This window comes from Symphalangus syndactylus, chromosome 7 (genome assembly GCF_028878055.3).
Source record: "Symphalangus syndactylus isolate Jambi chromosome 7, NHGRI_mSymSyn1-v2.1_pri, whole genome shotgun sequence".
NCBI classification, from domain to species: domain Eukaryota; kingdom Metazoa; phylum Chordata; class Mammalia; order Primates; family Hylobatidae; genus Symphalangus; species Symphalangus syndactylus.
In genome coordinates, this window is record NC_072429.2 from 17,119,561 (window position 1) to 17,142,577 (window position 23,017).

Below are 23,017 nucleotides of genomic sequence, written 5' to 3' on the forward strand. Positions count from 1 at the left end.
TGGAGTGCAGTAGTATGATAACAGCTCAACTACAGCCTCGACCTCCTTACTGGGCTCAGATGATCCCACCACCTCAGCCTCTGGAGTAGCTGGGACTACAGGTGTGCACCATCATGTCCAGCTAATTTTTTGCATTTTTTTGTAGATACGGGGTTTTGCCACGTAGCTCAGGCTAGTCTCGAATTCCTGAGCTCAAGCGATCCACCCGCCTCAGCCTCCCAAAGTGCTTTTTATTCCCTTTTGATAACATCCTGTTATCTATAGAGAGTAAGAGATTTAAGGATAAATCACTGCAGTTTTATTTAAAATTTTAGACAAAATTTAAATCATGTATATAAATACAAAGATGAACATTGGTTCTTTAAACACTGACAAAATCCTGAAACAATATAATGCATATATTTTTAGCCACATTTCCTATTTTTACAACATAGTTTACAACCTTCCTATTTTTACAACACGGTTTAAAACTATATAAAAAAAAGTACATAGGAAAATACGATTTAAGCGTTCTCAAATACATGGCTCTGAGGGTAGATTGTTTTTATCATTTAATCCATACACAATGCAGCAAATAGATACATTAATTATAACATTTTCCTTCAGTTAATAGCTTATTCACTGTCATAGAAGCTCCATGAAGGGTCATCACTTAAGAAGCTCTCCAGGTTAGAGTCAAGCAAATTCTGAACACTTGGTCAAAGGCACATGAAAATGCCAGGTCCTGGCACAATGAATAAATAACCCAGAAGGTGATATACGTCAGATAAAGACAATCTTAAGCACCACAGTAACTTTTGAGGCAGTGGTACAGTACTCTTATTAAAGAAAAGTCTTTACTGTTGAGGGCACTGGGTCTCTGGAGTAGATTTAGAAGACACATATAGAATAGGGTGTGATTTCTTACAAGTTTCTTTTTCCAATTTGCTTGCAGTTTCTTTTCCTTCTTTAACTTCTGTTTGAAGCTTTGATTCAGCAGCTAACCTACAGGCATTAAAGCATCCACTCTGAATTCAAATGTGGTTATGAAGGATTGAAGAAACAAACCCCCAGTATAATGGACCTCCAATAAGGCACGGTATTCAAGGAAAAAAAATATAGTTGACTCTAATACTGTAAGAATATTAAGTCACTGCCTCTCTAAAAGAGTCTTTTTATATCAATAGGCTCAATTATTATTATTATTATTATTTTTTGAGACAGAGTCTCACTCCGTCACCAGGCTGGAGTGCAGTGGCATGATCTCGGCTCACTGCAACCTCCGCCTCCCGGGTTCAAGCGATTCTCCTGCCTCAGCCACCCGAGTAGCTGGGACTATAGGTGTGCACCCCCACATGCAGCTAATTTTTGTATTTTTAGTACAGACGGGGTTTCACCACATTGGTCAGGATGGTCTGGATCTCTTGACCTTGTGATCCACCTGCCTCAGCCTCCCAAAGTGCTGAGATTACAGGTGTGAGGCACCACGCTGGGCCAATTATTTTTTAAGTCTAAAGAATATCTTTAAAAAGTCATGGCAAGGCCTAAATTAAAGAATTAAAATATGACAGGGCACCTATCATGATAAGCACACCTAACACAAAAACTGAAATGTTACAGCAGTATTTTAATGTTAACATGACATACAAAAGGCAAGACAAAAATAACATGGAATCTTGGGCTGCATGAATAGATGTCTACTTGTTTCATATTAAAAAATTTGAGCTTCAACTAGTAGAATAAAGAAAAGATAAACAGTAGAGAGATATTCTTAAAGGCATGTAAAGATTCTTGGTAACAAGAACACCAATTAGTTTTGTAAAGCATGCAATAGTGAAGTTCCCAATAAAAGCCGTATTTATTGTTCCAAAATTATCTTAGGATTGTGTATCTAAGTTAAACAGGCAGAAAACAAGAGGTGGAAACATCTTAAGTTAGCAGATGGACTCACACACACACACACACACAAATGTTTTGTGGTATTTTATTTTTTGTTTAACAAGACAAAAAGTTTCCAACGTGCTACTTGAGTCAATTAGCCACATACATTTGCTTAAGTGATTTTTTATCAAGCAAAAAAAGGCAGAAAAAGGAATGAAGACAATACAGATAGCAAGGCTGGCACTTATCAATTCTGGAAATCCACCTCCAGAAATATACACTGGTCAAGGATGTTTATACAATGCATCACATATAAACAGGCATAATCTGCTGGATTCATTTCAGAACTCTTTGAAACCATGGGTATGTGGCAGATACTCATTTGAAGTTACTTTTTCCTTAAGAATGGCAAGCTTTTATTTTATGTGACTCAGAGGTTATAACATTATATAAAAATCCAAGGAGGGAGTAATAAATTATTATTCCTTATAATAATAGCAGCTAACATTGTTAAAGTGCTTTTACTGTTGAGTATTTAGTGGCACTGAAGACTTGGAGAGAAATCAGATAAAACATATAAGGAAGCCCTTTTACACGGGCTGTCTTACTCTCTCTACTCAAATGCACATTAGTAAAATGTCTTATTAATCTGTCTCTACTCTCTAAGACTAATGTAGCCCTAGTAGCACCTTCAACATCTCATTTCATAGGAGATAATCCAGGCTAGCTATTGGCACATCTTTTTGAATGTCTAGATATTTGTTTTAAATGCCTCTAACAATCCCACTGCATGCAGACATCCTTCATCTTTCTTTTACTTTCTTCAATTTCCTCATTCACTTCTCCTGCTGCGCACATCCAGAACTCGAGCCTCAGCCACTGCTACTTACCTTTCCCTTCCATTCACTTTCTCTTACCTTCTGACCTCGATTATTTTTATTTTTTTAAAGGACTAAGCCCTTGGGACATTAATTCCTTCAGGCACACATATCTGACACTATTTCTTTTAGTCACAAACTCAATTATGCAGAAACTAGAGGCTTTCAAGTTTTGGAAACAATGAAAATGAGTTAGCTTTGATATGTAAAAATGTCAAAATAAGTATTAAAGCCCATTTTTGAAGGCCTAGGATAAGCAACTTCAAAAGACATAAAAAATTCACCTACGTTTTCTAGAAGGCTGATATTTCTTAGACTACTGGAAAGCCCTTTGAGAAAGTAAGTTAATTTTTCTTTCATGGCCATGCTTGAACCAGGAGAAAAATAACAGTACATTTATTCAAACTGATAAAACATTCAGAGATGTGTTAGACTGTGATATTTCCTTTCATGAAACAGAAACGTGTAACTTTTTAATGTGATTGCCTTATTCAGGAGTCCTTTCCCTTTGCAATCAGTTTAGTCTTTCTTAAAGTTCTGGAAAAGTTGAAGGTAGGTAGATGAAACTGAGGAATTATACTGCATGCAATAGTAAGAAAGTAGATAAAGAAACAGACAGCACAGTTCATGCAGCGAGAGAGGAGAGATGGAGAGGTCTGCTGGCTGCCTGGAGGAAAAGAGGACACTGACCTGGGAGAGTTAGGGGTGTTTCCACTTCTTTCACTTAAGGCCTCAGCGTCAGCGGGAACTCCTATGAGTTTCACACATTTCTTTTCCTTCTTTAGCTGCATATCCACGGGCAGATTTTTGTGAGGAGAGAGACTGACTACTGGTGTGTGTATAGAAACTGATTTTTCTAATTGCAAGTTGTTATCTTCTAAACTGTTAGGACAGGACTGTGTCTCATCTTTCTGAGGCGGTAATCGATAAACTTCTCCCCCGACAGCACTGTCGTTGACACATGCGACTTTAGAGGTGGTTATATCCACAGGCAGCACCTCACGCCTCTTTTTCAGTACAGGCACTTCAACTGTCTCTGAGAATAAAAACGAGTGGGAAAAAGAAAAAATCTAAGAAAACAAAGACACAATCAACACAAGAAGCCAGAATTAGTTATATGTACACCTTTTTCCATTCTTTTAAAATGCAACCATCTCCTCACTGAAATGCATCGTTTGTGTCTACCTTTTATTCTTTATCATGGAATCTATGTAAACTATATATTTTAAAGTTTATTTGGCTATATATTTTTCCTTGGGAATTCAATATTTTGACTCTAGGCATGAATGCTTCAGTGTTCTCTTCTGATGTTTTGAAAAAGGTGGTTCATAAGATCTCAGTGTGGAGATGAAGAGACAGTGGCAGAGTCCAGGTTCGAATCCTAATCCTCGTATTTGGCAGTCATGTCTTTGGGGAATTATTTAACCTCTCTGAGCTTCATTTTATCTGTAAAGTGGGGATTAAAAGAACCCACTTCACTTGGTATTGTGTGTTAGAAGGATTAAATGATAAGAATAGGCCAAACTTTCTGAATATTGATAATATATGCCTGTTAGCTCTACCTACAAAATATAAGCAGAATCAGACTACTTTTATGATGCATACTTCCCTAGTCCAATCCTATCATGTCTCATCAAAGACTACTGCAATGCCTTCTATCCTCATGGCCTAATATCATTCTATCTAAACAGGTCAGACGCACAGCCACTGAATTAACTGCTCTAGTGTCTTTTCCCTATGCCCATTATCAATGTTTCATTTTCAACATCAAAATGTTCGTAGAGTCTGAGGAACCCTGGTAGCACAAGGGGTTGCTGTTTTTGCTCTACATTGTTGCTTTTAGACCATGATTTCCCCTTTTTTTGGCACTGCTCCTTTGAAACCCGCATTATCAGGATTCACTACCCTGCCTCCTGTCTATTTGCTGTGTTCAGTTCAACAGATGTTTGAAATTCATAATGGATAATTGTTAATCAGGGGAGCCTATCAGAATCATGGAAGAAAAAAAAAAGAGTAAGAGCAAGAGAATCCTTTTAAAATTGTGTAAAAACCTTCCTATTTTTGGCAACCTCCCCACTACTGTTAAGAATCATAGCAGTTCACTGAGACAATATGAAGAGAGACTGAGGCATGTACAGAGTGCAGGGACAAAAACTTGTTGAGAATCCTTAACCTAAAACATGTAACACTCTTTCAGGGAAGGGGTGTTGTAGAACCATCACATTCTTAGACTCCTTCACACTTGGCCTTTTGTTTTTGAATTTATATACAGTAAACTTCACTCTCTGTAGTATGTAAGATGCAGAGACTGTATGGTTAGGTTACTTTCTAGCTCAGTCATTAGACTTGCTAGATATTCCCTAATATGTTTCACTGTTCTTTCCTTTCCCCCGCCTTTTTGTGGAGAATGGGGTCTTGCTATATTGCCCAACCAAATCTCAAATTCCTGGGCACAGCTATCCTCCTCCCTCTGCCTCCCCAAGAGCTGGGATTACAGGCAAAGCCACCACGCCTGGCTCACTGTTCTTCCTTAATAAAAGAATTTCCAATATTTAGTTAGGAACATGGCCCCTGAGAATCAAGACTGCATTTCTCAGCCTTTCCTGTCAGCAGGTGAGGCTGCATGACTAAATTCTGCTCAACGGGATGGCAGCAGACCAACAAACACAAGAAGCCTGAATCCTGATAGCGTGGAGTGCTTTCCCAGTCCTGGAAGGCCTCCTCCAGACTTCCATCAGAGGCAGAGATAAAGACCCACCTTTTTAAAGTCTCCATTATTTTAGATTTTCTATTAACAGTCCTACCTCGTATAGCTTCCAAACATCAGCTGCTTCAACATAATTAAACTAATAGGTATGACACAAAATACTGTAATCTTAAAATGGGAAAGTCTCAAATCTCAAGTTTCTACTATACAGTATGATGAATTTAGATATCCAAAAAGGATACATGTTATATTCATGCACACCCAGTATCCAGTTCTCTCTGAATTTTCCTACCTATTTCACACAATAAATTTGCTTTATTAACTACAGGTATATAACTACAAATGAGTTTGTAATATATTTGCATAAATCTACGGTAAGAAAATAATTTGATATAATTTCTCAGGATTACTCATAATTTAAAAGACAAAAATATATGAGACATATATACCTTCAGGTTCATATTTTAGTTTCAATTCATCTAGTTTAGCTCTCAGTTTCATATTTTCACTTTCTGAAAGCTGGAGGCATCTTTCATTTGCAAAAAGTTTTCGCTCAATATCCAGAGCCCGTTGGCTCTCAAATAATGCTTTCATTCGCTGTATGGACAATTCACCTTTAGTGCTTTCAATTTCTTTGCTATGATAATGAAAAAGGAGAACCAACGAGTATTAAAACGCATATAATAAGTGTAGTGGTATAAAGATTTCATTGCATATTTGAACTCTTAGTTAAAAATACATTTTTCTGGGGTTTTTAGTAACAAAGAAACAATAAACAATTTAAATAATCCTTAACAATCTAAAAAATACTCGTGCACTCTTGAAAGGAAATGGACAGAGCAGGAAATAGTCTTTCAAATGTACTCACGCACGAATATCTCCACAAAGATGATTTTGTTACCTTTTCGGAAAATTTCCTTTGGCAATTTCAAAAAAACTTTGTAGTCACTGACACTACTGTAATAAGCAAGTGACATGTCCATCTTTCCATCCACCAACTCAGACACTTACTTTAAGTTATCCAGCTTCATCTGAAGTAAATCTGTATAATAGGTGTTATCTTCCAGAGCACCAGGGTCGACTGAAGGCTTAGATTCCATACTTTCATATAAATTCTTAAAAAAGCAAAAATTTGTATTACTTAAATAACAAGTCAGGTTGGTGTATGTTTATTAATAATAGCACCATCACTTCCTGAATTTATATCCCTTGGCGTGTACTATGCTAAGAACTATGCATTTAACTTATTTGCCTTCTGAAGTAGGTAAAATAATTAACATTCCTCTCTTACAGATAAGGAAACAGGCTCCAAATGCAGAGGAAAGTAAACCAAGAAGAGAGAATCTGAACCCAAATCTGACTCCAAGGCCTAGGCTTCTAGCCTTACCTACATGCTCTGCCTTCCCTCTCCTGGCTTTTAAAATAGAAAAATAAATGCCTGCTGGATTGAATTCTGGCCTTTGTAACAAAACCATAAACTGGAAAAATATGAAAGAAAGATGAGAGCCTTACATTTATATTTGGTGTACCCCTCTTCTGAGGTTCTTACCCCCCACCCCAGGCAAGAATGTAGTGCAAGCTCTTCTGAGACTGATGGAAACTATACATTTCTCTAGTGGGATAAAAAAGGTAAATCTGCTTAAAAACTTGAAACAACTTCAGGTTATAAATAGAATTCCCCTGATTTAAGGCCATAATTTTCAAAGTATAGTTCTGAGCCCACTGATGGAACACATAAGGCTGCCAATTTAACCAAATCTGTAGTTCTTTCAACAGTTTTTATAAGACACAGAAATAAAGTTATGTAAACTTAAGATTTTATGACATACTAATGGCTACAATTTAGAATGCCTAAGAGGTTATTAACATTTACAAAAATTTGTCATTTAAAACTTTAGTTCATTAGGAGGTTAATGAAGATATCAATGTTCCCTAAGTTAATTTATAAAATCTTAAATTGCATGCAATTTTAATAGAAAGCCAACAAGCTTTTTTTGGTGCTAGACAAGATGTTTGTAAATGAAAGCTAACATTCAAAAATAGACAGGAAAATACTGAAAAAATAAAAAGTATAGTGAGGAAACAGTCCTACCAGATAAACATACTTAAAAGCCTTTATAATTAATAAAACAGTGTGGTACTGACACACAGAGAAGCAGACCAATGGGGTAGACAAAAAATTTAGAAACAGACTCAAGTATATAGGGAAACTTGATGCATGATAAAGGTTTCAACTCAAATCACTGGGATCAAGATTGATTTTTTAACAAATGACTCTGGGACAACTGCCTACCTGTTTAGAAGATAAAATTAGATTTATACCTCAAATTATATACAAGAATGAACTTCAATGGGGATCAGATCTCTAAATGTAAAAAATGAAACCACACACGTACTAGTAGGAAACATGGGTGAATTCTTACACACACACACACACACACACACACACACACACAAATGCTTACACAAATACCATTCTCCACTAAAATAAACCAATGTTCCTTGAAGAAATGCTAATCCCACAGGTGGGACAGGTGAGCTAGGAAAACCTTGTTGTGCCATAGAGTAAGGAAGTATTCAAGTAAGAGCACTTCGACTACCAAATCTGGGACAATTTGAGTATCAGAGTAAATAAAGCAAGCAATGGATTATAACTCATAGGATAAAATAAGAATCCATGAGGCTATACTGATATAAATAAATGAATGAATAAGTGAGGAAAAAGATTTTTATTTTCTGTGCCTTTATTAAAATTCCAACTAATAAATATAGAAGAAGTGATGGAATTACCCATTTAGCAATCATCACAGAATTATGTTTCAGACAAGAATCACCAATGGATGTTTAAGTATAAGGAGAAACAGGCATTTACTTAGTCTCAAAGTATCTCCCACAAGATATTTATTAATAATTTAAACTTAAAATACAAACCAAATTTTAAGGTATTCAAATCAAAATTTGGATGTGTGTTTTTTTAAGTGTTATACATACCTTAAATTTCTCCAGATTTCTAATTTCACCTAAAAGATGTTTTATTTCACCATTCTTCTGCTCCAACATGGCAAGCAACCGTTCCTGCTGCTCAAATTCAGTTTGAGACCCTTTCATCTGTAGCAACGTGGCGATTTGTAACTAGAAAAATAAAATTACCACCTCTAATAAAATTAAGTGAGAGAAAGATTCTGATAACTACTTTTTTGATACAATTCATAGCTTGTACTATATTACTTTGAACTCATTTTGGAAACTAAACTAATTAGCTATTTCTAATCTAATAATAAATTTTTTTGTAGACATAACATTTGAATACTTATTTTGACTACTTATGAATGATAACTGAAGTCTGTAATGTAATTATTTGTACTTTTGTGAAACATAAAACTGACTTGCATGGCTGTGGTCTGAAAGCACACCACTGAACCGGTAAGTAAGCCTGGCCAAACGCTGCAGACTGCTTATCATAAGCACTCGCTCTTATTAAGGTTCTGATGGGTTTCTCAAAAATTTTAATTAACTTTAATTAAGTGAGGAAAACTAAGCTACTGACAGCCACAAATGTTAGATTCACAAATGACATGAAAAGCAAAGATAAAAGGCTATCTTGGTATACTGGGGTAATCTTCAACACACCATGTTTTAATTTTTTTAGAGCAGCACTCAACTTACCTAATTATACCTCCCCCACCCCAAATCTGGAGTTGCAAAGCTACCAGAGGGGAATTAAGTAGACTCTAAATCTAGCATTTCTTTCTGCCTTTGGAAATTTCTGGAGTTGAAAAGAGTGCCTATTAGTTTAAATATAGTTTTGAGTAAAACAAGCAATGATATGAGGTTGCAGATGACTTTTAACATTTTAAAGGATATCCTTTTTGTTCCTGTTCCAGATTAGAGGCTAGGTCCACTTAGCCTAAGATTCAGAATGCTTCTAGTCTCTAAAGATAGTTTGGGACATCATGCAACATTGGTAGATTAAAAGTAACCCCAACAAATACTGTAAGAAAACTAAAGTAAATGTGAGAAAATTTATAAAGGAATACTTCCCAGACAGGGGAGAGTCTCAGGAAATGAGGCAGCACAGTCTGGACATCCTTAGAAATAAAATTCACAGCTGTTGTTCATTAAACACTCATTTGCCAAGTAGCAGGTAAGGATTTTACTACACTTTCATTTAACTGTAGGACAATTCTAAGGGGGGGTTCTATCATCTCCACTTAATAGACGAGGTACTGACGCTTTGAAAGTTAAAATACTTGTCCAAGATCACAGAGCTAGCAAGTGACAAAACTATGATTCAAATCCAAATCCACCTAACTCCCAAGTTTAATCATTAACCTTTCCCATTTCTTTGGCAAAGCCCATCATTCTGAATAAAAGGCAGGAAGCCTTTCCAGATTCCAATTACTACCTCAGTAGGGTGAGGCACAATGGATGAAGGATCAGGATTCTAAGGACTGTTACAATACTGAAATCTTTCTAATTTCCACATGTTTTTCTGCTACCTCTTATTTGGCTAGAATGACAACCAACAAAACCCGTAAAATTAAAAGGGTCTATGTGCTTGACTTGAGGGGCTAAGGAAAGGGAACCCTGAATAATCCAAATTTCACTCCATAATAAGCCTTGGTGAAAGAGCACAGGAAAGGTGAGGCAGCGAGTTTCAGCTGAAGTAGTAACCCTAGGGCTATGCTTGGAAAGACATCAGGCCAAGAATAAGAAATAAATACTTTTCTTTCTTCTACTCCACAAAGAAAGATTTAAGTCAAAGCTAGTGAGTAACCATTAAAACAAACAAACAAAAATCATTGCTAAATATACTATTACTAAATATTCATTCCAAGATTTTTAAAGTTTAAATGAATCTTTTGATTAATTTCAAAACTGATTTTTTGAAATCATGCAGTTCTAGAAATAACCATATAAGTACACTCCTTGCAGGAAAAGCTAGTTTCTTTGATGTATTTGTACATGTAATGGTGACACAAAATTTGTTTAATAAACCTTTGGTAGTGATAGTTCTATACCTTCATTCTCTGCATCTGTTCTCTGTTAAATACATTTTGCTTCTTTAGTGACTGATATTTGACTTTCATACTGATAAGCTGACGTTCCATTGCTGCCCTTCGATCTTCCACCTACAAAATATTAACATGCTTAATTGTTCTGGTAGTAAATGAAAATACCAATTTAGTAGTTAGGATACTTATAAGTACCTCTGCAAACAAAGAGTTGCCTTTACTATTGGGATCCAAGGCTTGCTGGAGTGCCTGGTCCAACTGTACCTGAAGATCTTGATTTGCTACACGAGCTTTCTAAATTCAAAAGAAAACAATTTAGGCAACAGAGATTAGATTAGCAAGAAAATAATTTATGATAAATTGGAAAATATGATGTTACTGTAATCACAGTACCTCTAGGGCATTATAGTAAGAAACTGCTTCTTTTTCTCGCTCCTCTTTTTCTTCTTTAAGCCGGTCTACCTGGCGCATTAGGTTAGTAATAAGAAGTTCTAGCTGTTCTTGTCTGTATTGTAGTTCATTCACTTCTTCTTTGAGGGTGGTCTATTTAACAGGAATTGAAAAGGAGGAAATTCTCTTGAATAATCTTTCATTTGGCAGCTGCTCAGTTTATCTCAGTTGTGGTTCACATCCAAAATTAAAACTAAAGAACCAGTCAAAAGCTGTCAGGTACATACTAAAATAATAGAAATTACTATTACTGTTAAATTTTTCAACAAGGAAACAAATGGATTTAGAGACTGCCCTTTTTCCTCTATGAATTTCAGGCTTTAATTTTTAATTAACCTTAGCTCTCAATGAAAAAACCAAGTTCACATGCATTTCAACTTCCACTGAGCCAACGTTTTACACTGGGCTCTTATGATAAAATCTGGGATCAGAGTATATGCCTCTAAATTCTTCCAGAGGTTTCATTAATCTAAAAGAAAGCCTGCCTTATATAATCATATAAGCTAAAGCTGTATTACGAATGAAGTCATCCACCTAAAAAAAACCCATTTTTTAATTAGTTAGATGCAAGTTCGGTCAAAAAATGTTTCAGCCTTCAAACTAGCTCTTAAGAATTATTACCAAAACATGTAAAAATATGCCAGAAAAAAAGAGAGAAAACCCTGAGAAACACATGCCATAAAAATTACCTTCATACTCTCCATTTCTGTCAGCTCAATTTGAAGAGCCAGCATCTCTGAAGACATGCTTTCCTGCACACGTTCAGACATTACGCGCAGTTCCTCTGATTTACAAGACAGGAGTTCCTTCTGATGATCTACTTGGTGCTTCAGTTGCTTTTCACTAAGCCTGGCTTCATCCAATTCCACTTTCAGCTTTTCTATCTAAAGCCAAAAAAAAAAAAAAGTCATAAATTGAAACTTTTTTCCTTCTAAAAAAACATCACTGATTGAACTGATTGAACGAAACTTACTGAATGATGATACTATTGGAGTTTCCTATTTGCCCAAGGTTAGGCATCTTTTAACAGATAGTGACACACCTTGTTTAATAAACATAGAAATAATCCAGGAGTAATCAGGGTGGGTCTGATGCCTCAGAAGCAATCTGGAGGCACTATGATGCTGACCACTTGGCTACTGTGTGAAGAATGAGTGGCATGAAGAGAAACAATGGAAGCAAGCAACCTGGTCAGAAGGCTACAGCAGTAGTCCAGGGAAGAGATGATGAACATCTGGACTGGAGTGGCAGTAGCGTCATAGATGTTTTGTAGCTCAAGTTCTTAGAACTTAATGAAATAAATGTGAGAAATAAGAGAAGAAAAGGTATTGAAAAAAACTCCAAATTTTGGCATAAGTTATTTGAGAAAATCAGTAAAACAAAATATTTCACTAATTTACTCTTTGCTCCACCAAAAAAAAAAAAAAAGCTATCTCTATAATTAGCCTTACCTCAGTCCCTGAATACTCCCTATATTACTCTTTTTTGTTTAGGTGATGAAAACTTTTGCAAAAATAAAAATAACAACCAGCGGGGGAAAAAAGCACATTATCAGTCATTAGGGCCTCAAATCCGACTAGTTTCAGACAAGCTGGATGATATTACCTGTCAGAATGGTATGCAAGATGATTATATATTACACAAAGGTATATTCAGATAGCTATGTTTGTTTTAGTGTATACTAGGAAAAAATAAGCAAGCTTAAATATGTAATTTTGGCCAGGCGCGGTAGCTCAGGCCTGTAATCCCAGCACTTTGTGAGGCCGAAGCAGGTGGATCACGAGGTCAGGAGTTAGAGGCCAGCCTGACTAACATGGTGAAACCCCATCTCTATTAAAATACAAAAATTAGCCGGGCGTGGTGGCGTACACCTGTAATCCCAGCTACTTAGGAGCCTGAGGCAGGAGAATCGTTTGAACCCGGGAGGCGGAGGTTGCAGGTGAGCCGAGATCATGCCACTGCACTCCAGCCTGGGCGACAGTGTGAGACTGTCTCGAAAAAAAAAAGTAATTTCATTGATGTTTCTTAAAATCAGTAAACATTTAAAGAGACTCAATGCGAAATTAAGTAATAGTATAGGTGGTATACAGAAAAAGAAAAATCTTAGACGCTGCTATACAAGAAGCTGAAAATTGGATAACAGACTTCTGAGAGAGGAGGACAAAAGTCAGGCAAGTTTTGGTAGACAGGTGTCTGGAAAAGTCAGAGTACAGACTATACACAAAGCAGATACATGATAAAAAGTTCTGGATTCCTTAGAAGCAACCTGAAAGCACTGGGTATCTGGGAAAAGGGAAAACCACTGACCAATCATTTATCTTGCATTTATGTTTGAAATGGAGCCAGTGTAACATGTTGTTAGACTATGTAGTGATTCAGTGACACAGCCTTTGGAGTCAGACAGCCTCGGTTCAAATCTAGATGGAGAATTTCTAGTTCTTGAATTGTGTCCAATTTACTCAGTCTGTCTAAACACTGGCTCTCTCATCTAGTATATGGAGATAATAATGGTACCTTCCCACAGAATTATTTTAAGAACTGGATCACATATATTAGTTTATCTTCAGTAAACAAACTATGAAGTGTCATTTGTAATGCACATTAACTAGTAAGAAACTACTGGCTTGTTTTACAGAATTACAAAGCATACCACTGACTGCAGGGAAGGCTAGGACACCAGGCTTTCTGCAAGGGGACTGTTGTACTCACTATCAGCAAGGAGGCCATGCTAGTCACTAAACTAAACCTTCACAAATATCCAACAACCAAAATTAAATAATTGTATTTAATTAGTAGGATATAATTTATACAAGTCCCTTAGACAAACTCTTGTATCTCAGTGTTCCCACCTCCAATATTAAGATAAAGAAGACTTAGATCTTGGCTATTTTGCAAAGCTGACACTTAAGAAAATCTTTATCATCTAAAGTTTACAGATGGCTGCATAAATACGGAATATTTTGCGCTGAAATACACAGATATCCCAACCTTAGTTTTTAGTTCATTCACTTCCTGTCCATGGCTTCTGCTTAGTTGTTCTTCCAATTTCTCCATGTGCATTTTTTGTTGTTGTTTAATAGCTTCACATTCGCAGCTCAAACTTTCTAACATTCGACTCTTGAGTTCAACTTCTCTTTGAAGGGTATATTTTTCTTGTTCATAACTCTGAAAACAGATTCAATTACAATTCTGTTACATAAAAATAGCCTAAAGCCATTACATATAATCAGTTTTCAACTTCAATTGTTTCATTTTTATTTCAAGCATTTGCTGCTTTCCAAATAATGAAGACATGTTAAACCTGGAATAACTTTGTAGTTAATCAGTCTTAATAAACCCCTGAAGTGTATTTCGAGACTATGTTAAACCCATGCAAGGGATACCTTACTGCTTCTGTGCCTTGTCAATGAAGTAAAATGTGCTCCATGGTATGTCAACATGTCAAGTCAAGTAATCTCTGCTAACAACAAAAAAAGATTTAACAGCACTTAAGCTTTCCTCATGAGAATTATTAGTTTGATAATGAGATGCTCTACTTGTAGCTCTGAACACAATGTAGTAGTAATAATAGTTGAAAAAAAAGAAATACTGAATTAGCCTTTACTTTCAGAATGTAGTCATCTGAGAAATGTTCACAAAATGTCTATCAGAATGAATGCAGTGCTGAGACAAAAGGAGTAATTAAAAGGGCTTTTGCTTACTCACAGGGAAGTTTAGACATTAAAAAGGTTATGAGTATGAACTCCTTCAAGAGGCTTTAAAAAATGTTAAAATATTCCCCTCAAAAACCATTTTATTTTAAAGGAAGGCAAAGAGTATTAACTGTTAAACACTGAAATCTGACAAGTTATGATTCAAAATGATTAAGTATAACAGTTTTATTTTCTATTAGTGATATTCGTAATCTTTACTTTGCCTTTATGACTTTGCACTCAGTTCTTGGTTTACAACAGTACTATGTAGAAACACAAAGGTTGCCATCACTAGTTATTTTTACCTGCTACAGATATTTTTTACCTGCCATATTTACAATGTTGAGATTCAAGTTTAAATATGTTAGTGAGCATTTGCTAAATTACCCAGATTTATTCATTCATTCTTTTAAGAAATAATTGTGTGGCAGGCATTCAGGATAGTGAACAAGGCATACAAAATTCCCTCTCTCAGGGAGTTTATTATCTAGAGATAATTAGCAATGCAGATAATTAAGAGTGAATCAGGGCCAGGCACAGTGGCTCATGCCTGTAATCCCAGCACTTTGGCAGGCCGAGGCAGGCAGATTACTTGAAGCCAAGAGTTCAAGACCAGCCTGGCCAATATGGTGAAACCCCGCCTCTACTAAAAACACAAAAATTAGCCAGATGTGGTGGCACACATCTGTAATCCCAGCTACTCGGAAGGCTGAGGCAGAAGAATCTCTTGAACCCAGGAGGTGGAGGATACAGTGAGCCAAGATTGCGCCACTGCATTCCAGCCTGGGCGACAGAGTGAGACCCTGTTTCAAAAAAAAAAAAAAAAAAAAAAAAAAGTGAATCAAGGCAACTTTACATTACATAGTAAGGGCTGGCCTCTCTGCTGAGGTGACACTTAACTGAAAGCTGAAGTCTGAGGACTCAATCCAAGAGCAGTGAGGGGTAAACAACTCAAAAAAAGGCAATAGTTGGTGTAAAGCCCATAAGGGAGGACTAGTATAGTCAAGAATAAGGCAAAGCAGTTTGAGGTGAGGTCAGAAGCTTGGCAGGGGTCAGGTCACATACGGATCTACAAACCCAAGGATGGAGCTCAGATTTTGTTGTAAATACAATCAGAAGCTGTTGTATGGTTTTTAGCAGGGCTGTGGCATTACCTTTGGTATATTCTTCCATGACCACTTAGATGCTGAGTGAAGAATGAATGGCATGAACGGCAACAATGGAAGCAGGCAACCCGGCCAGAAGGCTACGGTACTTGTCTAGGAGCGATGACGGTGATCTGGACTACAGTGCCAGTAGCAAAGATACATGCTTTGTAGTCCAGTTCTTAGAACTTATTAATGAGTGAAATGTGAGAAATAAAGGGAAGATATTGACTAAAAGTTCTAGATTTTTGGTATATAAAGAAACCAAAAATATACCAAAAATCTTTGGTATATAAAGATTTTTGGTGTTCAAGAAACTGAATGCTATTACATTTACTAAATAAGCTAAAGAAAATCGTAAAAGAATATTTGGTTAATGGACAGGGAATCCACTCTTCTGTCTGTGTTAAGTTTGAGAAGTCTATTAGTGGGCAGTTGAACACAAACCTAGATTTCAGAGGGGGAACTAAGGGCTTCGTGTAGTGTCATGGGGCACTTAGATGTTTAGAGGTCTAAAACAAGCGAGGTCATCTAGGAAGTGTGCAGACAAAGCAAAATCTGGTAGTAAATGTGGCAAAGAGAGTAATGATAACTTGATCTTTCAAACTCTGAATACACTAGGTTGGAAAGAATAACAGGAATTCATTTAGTTCATTCTTCTTTAACAGGGATGGGGCAGGGAGGGAACTAGATCTAAAATCTTCAGAAAAGAATAAACTAGTACTACTATTAATTGCTAAACGGGACAAATCTTCAATAGCTAAGCACACTCTTGCAGACAGAGGAGTCCAGAGTCCTACCTCAGTCATGGTCATCATTTCATTACGACATTTATCCAACTGATTCTGTAATTCATTTTGACTCTCTACTAGTTGTAAACCATACTGTGCAGCTTTTAGTCGCTCTTCTTCAGCCTCTTTGAGCCTGCATCGAAGATCTGCGATTATATCTGCCTCCATGTTCTTTTCTTTAGCCAACTGTAAATAGAGGAAATAAAACTACTTAAGCTTATACAAAAAACTCCATGCAATAATATCAATAATAGAAGAAACATATCTACTCAATACTACTGCCATATAAAAACATTAAAATTTTCTTCCTGACTAATAAGTAGTCAAATTTGCATTCTTGTTCCAGGAGCAAGAACTGTTCTGACAATTCTGTTACTGATTTGGGATTAAAAATTAAAGAGCGGAATAGAATACATTTAATTTTGCTTCTAAACAGTTCACCATCAGAAAACTGTTCAGTTGTTGTACGCTAAGCTTCCAATATGTTAAGGTAAGGTTGGTCTCATAATTGGATCACTATCCATATAATCAAAATTAAGGGAATAACAAAAAAAGTAATCAAGAAACCTCATAGTAGCAGGTATGGTGGCTCATGCTTGTAATCCCAGCAACTGGGGAGGATTACTTGAGGCCAGGAATTCGAGACCAGCCTGAGCAACAGAGCAAGACTCCATCTCAGTCAATCAATCAATAGAAATAAGGTGGGGATGGTGGCAAGCCCCTGTAATCCTAGCTACTCGGGAGGCTAAGGAGGGAAAATTGACGGAGTCAGAGGCTTCAGTGAGTTATGAACACGGCACTGACAGAGCAAGACACTGTCTTGAGAAATAATAATGATAATACCAATAATACCACCAGAAAAGGAAGGTCTGGGTACTATAAATACATAAAATATAAAAAGGCAGCTGTGAATAAGGCTCATAAGGTAAAGTAAGGAATATCATGTCTGTAATTTTTCACAACCGTGTTAACTTCCTGAATATATTAAATCTGCTCTCCTGGAAAGAGATTCACTAGTATTTTTCTAGTTATTCATAAAAGTATACAAGAATAGAAACCATATCCATAAGAATTAAAGGATGTTGCTTTCATTCTAGATTTATAAACTAAGACTTAAACATTATATATAGAAACATTCCACTTTAATCAACCTTACTAATTATCCTTTACTATTTGGTCCCAGCCTCCTAAGCGAGACTCAAATTCACCTTTGCCTTCAAAGGGCACCAAGCCATTACAAGATGTTCCCCCATGTCTCAAGTCAATGTGGTCATTCACTGAACAAGTATTTCTTGAATGCCTTATATACTAGGTTCCATTCTGGGCAATTCAGATTCATTAGGGAACAAAATGGACAAAAAAAACCTCCTCCCTCATGAAACTTACATTCCAGGAGGAGAAGATAAACAGTAATAGAATATTAATAAATTAGAAAGGGGAGATGAGAAAAAATAGAACAGAATAATAATCTGGGAAGAAGAGATAGGTGATGTAACCAGGAGGCAGAAGATGAGAGAATCAGCCATGCAGCTATTTAGAAGAAGAATGTTCCAGCAAGAGGGGAATCCTTAAGGCAGGAAGAAGCCCAGGGAGTGAAATTTGGCTAAGAGATAGTAGAGAGTGGGCAAATCAGGCCATTATAAGGACTTTGGCTCCTACTCTGGGTGACGTGGGAAGTCATTCCAAAGTCTGGAGTAGAGGATCTGATATAATTTAAAAGAATCATTTGGGCTGCTATGTTGACTAGTTTAGAAGGGGAACAAGGCTGGAAGCAGAGACCATGTGAAATGGCTCAGACTAGGGTGGCAGCATAGGAGGCTGTGACAAATGGCCAGACTGTGAAAGTTTTGAAGGTAAGGTCAATATGATTTTCTGAAAGATACAATTTGTGATGTGTGAAAAAGGGAAAAGTAAAAAATGCCTCCAAGCCTTCTGGCCTGAGCACCTAGTGAAATGGAATTGCCATCAGCTGAAGCACTGATGTAACTAATGTTTTGGAAATAAAATCAGGAATTTGAGTTTTGAACATGAACTATGACAAGTAGGCAATTGGATATATGAGAAGAGGAATCTTGGCTGGATATGTATATTTGAGAATTATCAGTCTATAGAGGATAAAAATATTTAAAGAGAAATGGACCAAGGACTGAACCCTGTTATGAGGTAGGGAAGAAGACAGTGGAGAATCAGGAGTGACCAGTGAGGTAGAAGGAAAACCAGGAGTATGTGTTGTCCTAGAAGGCAATATACAGTGTATTAAGGAGGTGGGAGTAATCAATCATGCCAGATGCTGCTGCTAAGGCAATTAAGGTGAGGGCAGAGAACTGGCCATTGAACTTGAATTCCTGGAGGTCTCTGGTGACAAGAACAGTTTTGATATACAAGTGGGGGTGAAAGCCTAACTAGAATGCCTTCGAGAGAGAATGGTAGGAGATAAATAAAGATAGCAAGCACAGGTTTGCTGCAAAAGATAATGGATAAACGGAGCAGCAGTTGGAGAGGAAGTAGGGACAAGTTTTTTTGTTTATTTTTAAGATGGAAAAAAAAAACAGTGTTTGTAGGCCATGGGATAAATCCAGGAGAGAAGAAACACTGATGATCTAGAAGACACTGGAGAATTGCTAGTGATGTCCCTGAATAAACAGGATGAGGTTTAATGTAGAGAGACTGGTTTTAATAGAAGCATGGATATTTCATTTAAAGCAAAGTACATGAGTTCAGATGCTGATAAGCAGGTATAGTGGTGGAAGTCTGTGTAAGTAACCTTTTAACTGCTTCAATTTATCAATGAATTAGGAAGCAAGCTCTTTAACTGAGAATGAAGACAAGGGAAGAGATACAGAGTTTTAAGAGAGAAAAAAAAGGTGTTCTAGGTAATCCCAGCTTGGCAGTCACTGCTCTAAAATGCAAGACCTTTTCAAAGCCTGTACATGATAGGGCCAGCTAACTAAATGTTGTACTGTTTACAATAACTTACATTCGTTGAGGATTTACCATTTGCCATGCTAAGTGCTTCAAATATATTATCTCATCTAATTATCTTGATGAGCCTGAGTTAAGTAAATACTGTCATCTCAACTACCAAAATAAAAATAGGGTTAACCTCAAGACATTCCAGCCAGGCATATCCAGAGAAGCCAAAAAAAAAACTTGCTCTAGTTTATTCAAAAGATTTGCTGGAATTCTTATTGCGTCAGACATTGTGCTAGTGTTGACAACACAATGGTAACCTAAAACAATATTCCTGTCTTCTTGAATCCTACAGTCTATTAGGAAAAGACATTAAATCAAGTAATTGAACTATCAAGTTACAAGTATGATAAGTGTAAGAGAGAGAGATGTATGTTACCTGAGCCTGTAACAAGGGGGAGCTGTCCTAATCTGGGGGGCAGCGCGTAAAAGGGAACATGGACAAAAAAATTTTCCTGAGGAGGTAACTTTTCAGCAGAGGTGTAATGGATGAGAAAGAGTTAACCTATCAATCTACAAAGAGAGATAGCCGTGGTTGATTAAAAACTACTAATGTGTGACAGACATTGTGCTTGGTGCTTTATATACATTCTTATTCAATCTTCTCAACAACTTCAAGAGGTATTTCCCTCATTTCACACATGCAAGCTGAGGCATAGAAAGTTTAGGTAACTTGCTTAGGGTTACCCGCAAGTTTAGAGGCGAAGTGTGATGGGAACTAGAATCTACCTACAAACCCTGGTGCTGCAACCATTTTTCTGTCCTGCTTCTCAAAAATATAGCACACACAAAGCATTTGGGAGATAGGAAACTCTGGGAATCAAACTGCCTGAGTTCTTACCCCGCCTCCACTACTCACTGGCTGCATGAACTTGGACAAGTTATTTAATTTCTTGTTTAATCATCTATAAAAACAAGCACAATAACACCCACCTAATCGGTTATTGAAAGGATTAAATGAGATAACGAATGAAAAGCAATTAGGGTAGAATCTGACACGGCTGAGGCAGTGCTGTCCAGCAGAAATATAACGCGGGCCATGTATGTGATTTTAAATGTTCTAGGAGCCATCATGTTTTAAAAAGTAAACACAGATGAAAAATTAATTTACATATTTAACCAAATATACTCAAAAAATTGTCATTTCAACATGTAATCTTTATAAAAATTATTAATGAGGTATTACTCTTTGTGCGCTATCTCCGAAACCCAGTGTGTATCTCCCATCTGCACCATTTCTCAGTTCGGGCTAGAGGCTACCGTACCCGCACAGCGCAGATCCAGTGGCGGTTATCGTTTTGAGGACCCGGCAACCGACCCGGCCTTCCATATTTGTCCAGAATCTCTGAGGGCGGCGAGGCGGTCCAACGGAAGATTAGACCGGCTCGGAACCCAGTGTATAAGACCCCAAGGTTCCGGGGAAGGAGATGCTTCAGCTAAAGGCCTCGGCCGAGACCCCGGCCCCTAGCTTTCTTTAGGGCCTGTTCGACTCTCCCCACTGCCGCTCTCCACACCCACCTCCCACCAGGCCCCTTGCCCCTACCTCTCACGCTGGTCCCCTGCTGCCGCAGCCAGCGGCTCCTAACGGGAGCTCAGGGAGTCCACATTCAGGACGCTAACTCCCCAGTCGCCGGCCCATTCACTCGGCTAGCTCCCGAGTAAGCGGCTGGGCTTTTTGAATGCTGTTCCCGCGAGAAGTCCCACGTCTCACGAGACGTCCGCCCAAGCCGCGCGTAAAGGAAAAACTAAGAGAAACGCCCAGTAGAGCGCCCGCCTCCTCCTACAGCTAATGCGCATGTGCGAGTGGCGCGCTGTGGGTTTGGCGCAGGCGCATACGTGGCTCCTTCACATAAATTTTTCCTTGGGCTGGTTTCCTGCATGTCTTCTAAGTATTCGCTTTTAGTTTCCGTGTTTTGGTGTTTTGTTTGTTCATTTTTTTTTTTTTTTTTTTTTTGTTTTTACGACAGTGCCTTCTAGGGGAACAGTGTCGCTGGGCTGGGCGGTGAAGAGTCATCTTTGGCACCATCGTGCGATCTCATGCACCCTACCAGTGGTAATACTGGCGTTAATATTTGAGTTCCCACCATGTGCTACAGTTTACAGATTATCTCAGTTAAGCCCGCAGCCTTATGAGGCAGATATTACTCCTCATTTTCTACAGAGAAAAACAAAGCCCGAAGAAAAAATGTGCCTTGTCTAAGTGGTAGAACTAGAATTGAATGCAGTCTGACTTAGAGTCCAAGCTGTTTGCATGTGTTTTTAATAATAATGTTTTGTAAACCTGATGCCTATTATTCAAAAATTGAAGCGATCAGAAATAATAATAGCTAACATTTAATGAGCACTGATGAGTCCTAGTAACTGTTATATGAATCATGTCGTTCTTTGGAGCCCATCTTTTCTTGCCTATTTGAGAACTTGGCTCTAACTGCTCTTTTTTGCATCTTCAGTTTTTTTCTTCTCTGTTGGATCTTCTCTAGCAGCTCATAAACATGCTGCAGTGATTGCCATAAAATCATTCCATTATTTCATTTTTAAAAAATCCTCCTGGACCCCAATCAGCAACCACCCCATTTGTTTTCTTCTCTTTATAACAAAATTTCTGGGGAAAAAAAATCATTACATCCATTATCTCCATTTTCTTACCTTTTGTTCTTTTGTTTGTTTTTCCCACTTTAACCAGGATTTGGTCCCAACCAATACTATGAAGTGGCTCTTGTTAGGTTTACCAGTGATTCCTACCTTGCAAAATTCGGTAGTCAATATTTAGTCCTCACTTCTGGTGAAATTTGACAGAGTTGCTTGCTCTCGTTGATTTGAGTCTTCATGTCTTGGGATGCCACACTCTCCTTGCCCTCCTTTTCTCAGTTTCTTTTGCAGACTACAATTTCTGCCTGAGCTAAGCCAGACTCAAAGGGTTGATCTGAGCTTTAAGATTGGCAGCAAATTGCTCACAGTGTAGTCTCACAGATTTATCTGGGACTCCAATGAACCAGATGCTCATTCATTTGTAATCACACCTATGTTCTTGGATAAATGAAACAAATACCGTTTCCCTATCATTTAACCAAGATTCCTTAACTCAGGAGCCAGGAAAAGATTGTTCTAGCTTAGGCCAATCATGACTGGCTGCAATTAGGTAATCTAAAATCGATCTGAACTTATTTTTTCTCCTTTGTTACAAGAGAAGGTATACCCTATGTTATTAATGTTTCTTCCTATTCTATTTTAAAAACATATATTTTAAACTATTCATTGACCGCAATGTGGAGGAATTCAGAGATGTGGTAAACTCGACTATTGCCTAGAAGATGCTTGCAATATAGTAGGAGATTTTAAAAAACAAATAGAACTTACAGGGCTGTAAATGCTATACAAGTGGTATGTGCCCCACACTAAAGGAGTTGTGTGAAGGGAGAGGTATATTTTGTCTGAATGTTCCTTTAAAACTTCCCAGTGCATGTAACACTTCAAGCAGGGCCTTGAAGGATGGCAGAGCTAAGGAGGGG

The 23,017-nt window shown here is 37.5% G+C and overlaps 1 protein-coding gene and 1 long non-coding RNA gene across 5 annotated transcripts in view; one reads left to right on the forward strand and one right to left on the reverse strand.

The window, feature by feature from the left end:
- Positions 1 to 275: 275 nt before the first annotated feature.
- On the reverse strand, positions 276 to 21,309 carry SPDL1 (spindle apparatus coiled-coil protein 1). Of its 4 annotated transcripts, none has more exons than XM_055285293.2 (12): positions 21,052 to 21,309; positions 16,548 to 16,724; positions 13,899 to 14,075; positions 11,600 to 11,794; positions 10,854 to 11,003; positions 10,656 to 10,754; positions 10,467 to 10,577; positions 8,437 to 8,577; positions 6,457 to 6,560; positions 5,895 to 6,082; positions 3,429 to 3,774; positions 276 to 984 (listed from the first exon to the last, which is right to left on the reverse strand). In XM_055285293.2, the coding sequence occupies exons 2-12, from the start codon at positions 16,704 to 16,706 to the stop codon at positions 837 to 839; spliced, it is 1,818 nt and encodes a 605-aa protein (XP_055141268.1). In that variant the 5' UTR covers positions 16,707 to 16,724; positions 21,052 to 21,309; the 3' UTR covers positions 276 to 836. The 4 variants fall into 4 exon arrangements, with proteins under 4 accessions (XP_055141268.1, XP_063498696.1, XP_055141265.1 ...); XM_063642626.1 differs by having other exon boundaries at positions 20,774 to 21,222; XM_055285290.2 differs by lacking the exon at positions 276 to 984 and having other exon boundaries at positions 1,948 to 3,774; positions 21,052 to 21,271.
- A 32-nt stretch (positions 21,310 to 21,341) lies between these two features.
- Positions 21,342 to 23,017, forward strand: part of LOC129486036 (uncharacterized) — a 160,686-nt gene continuing 159,010 nt past the window's right edge. Inside the window, exon 1 of the long non-coding RNA XR_008658830.2 lies at positions 21,342 to 21,561. This is a non-coding gene — a long non-coding RNA (uncharacterized lncRNA). The remainder of the gene's footprint in view (positions 21,562 to 23,017) is intronic.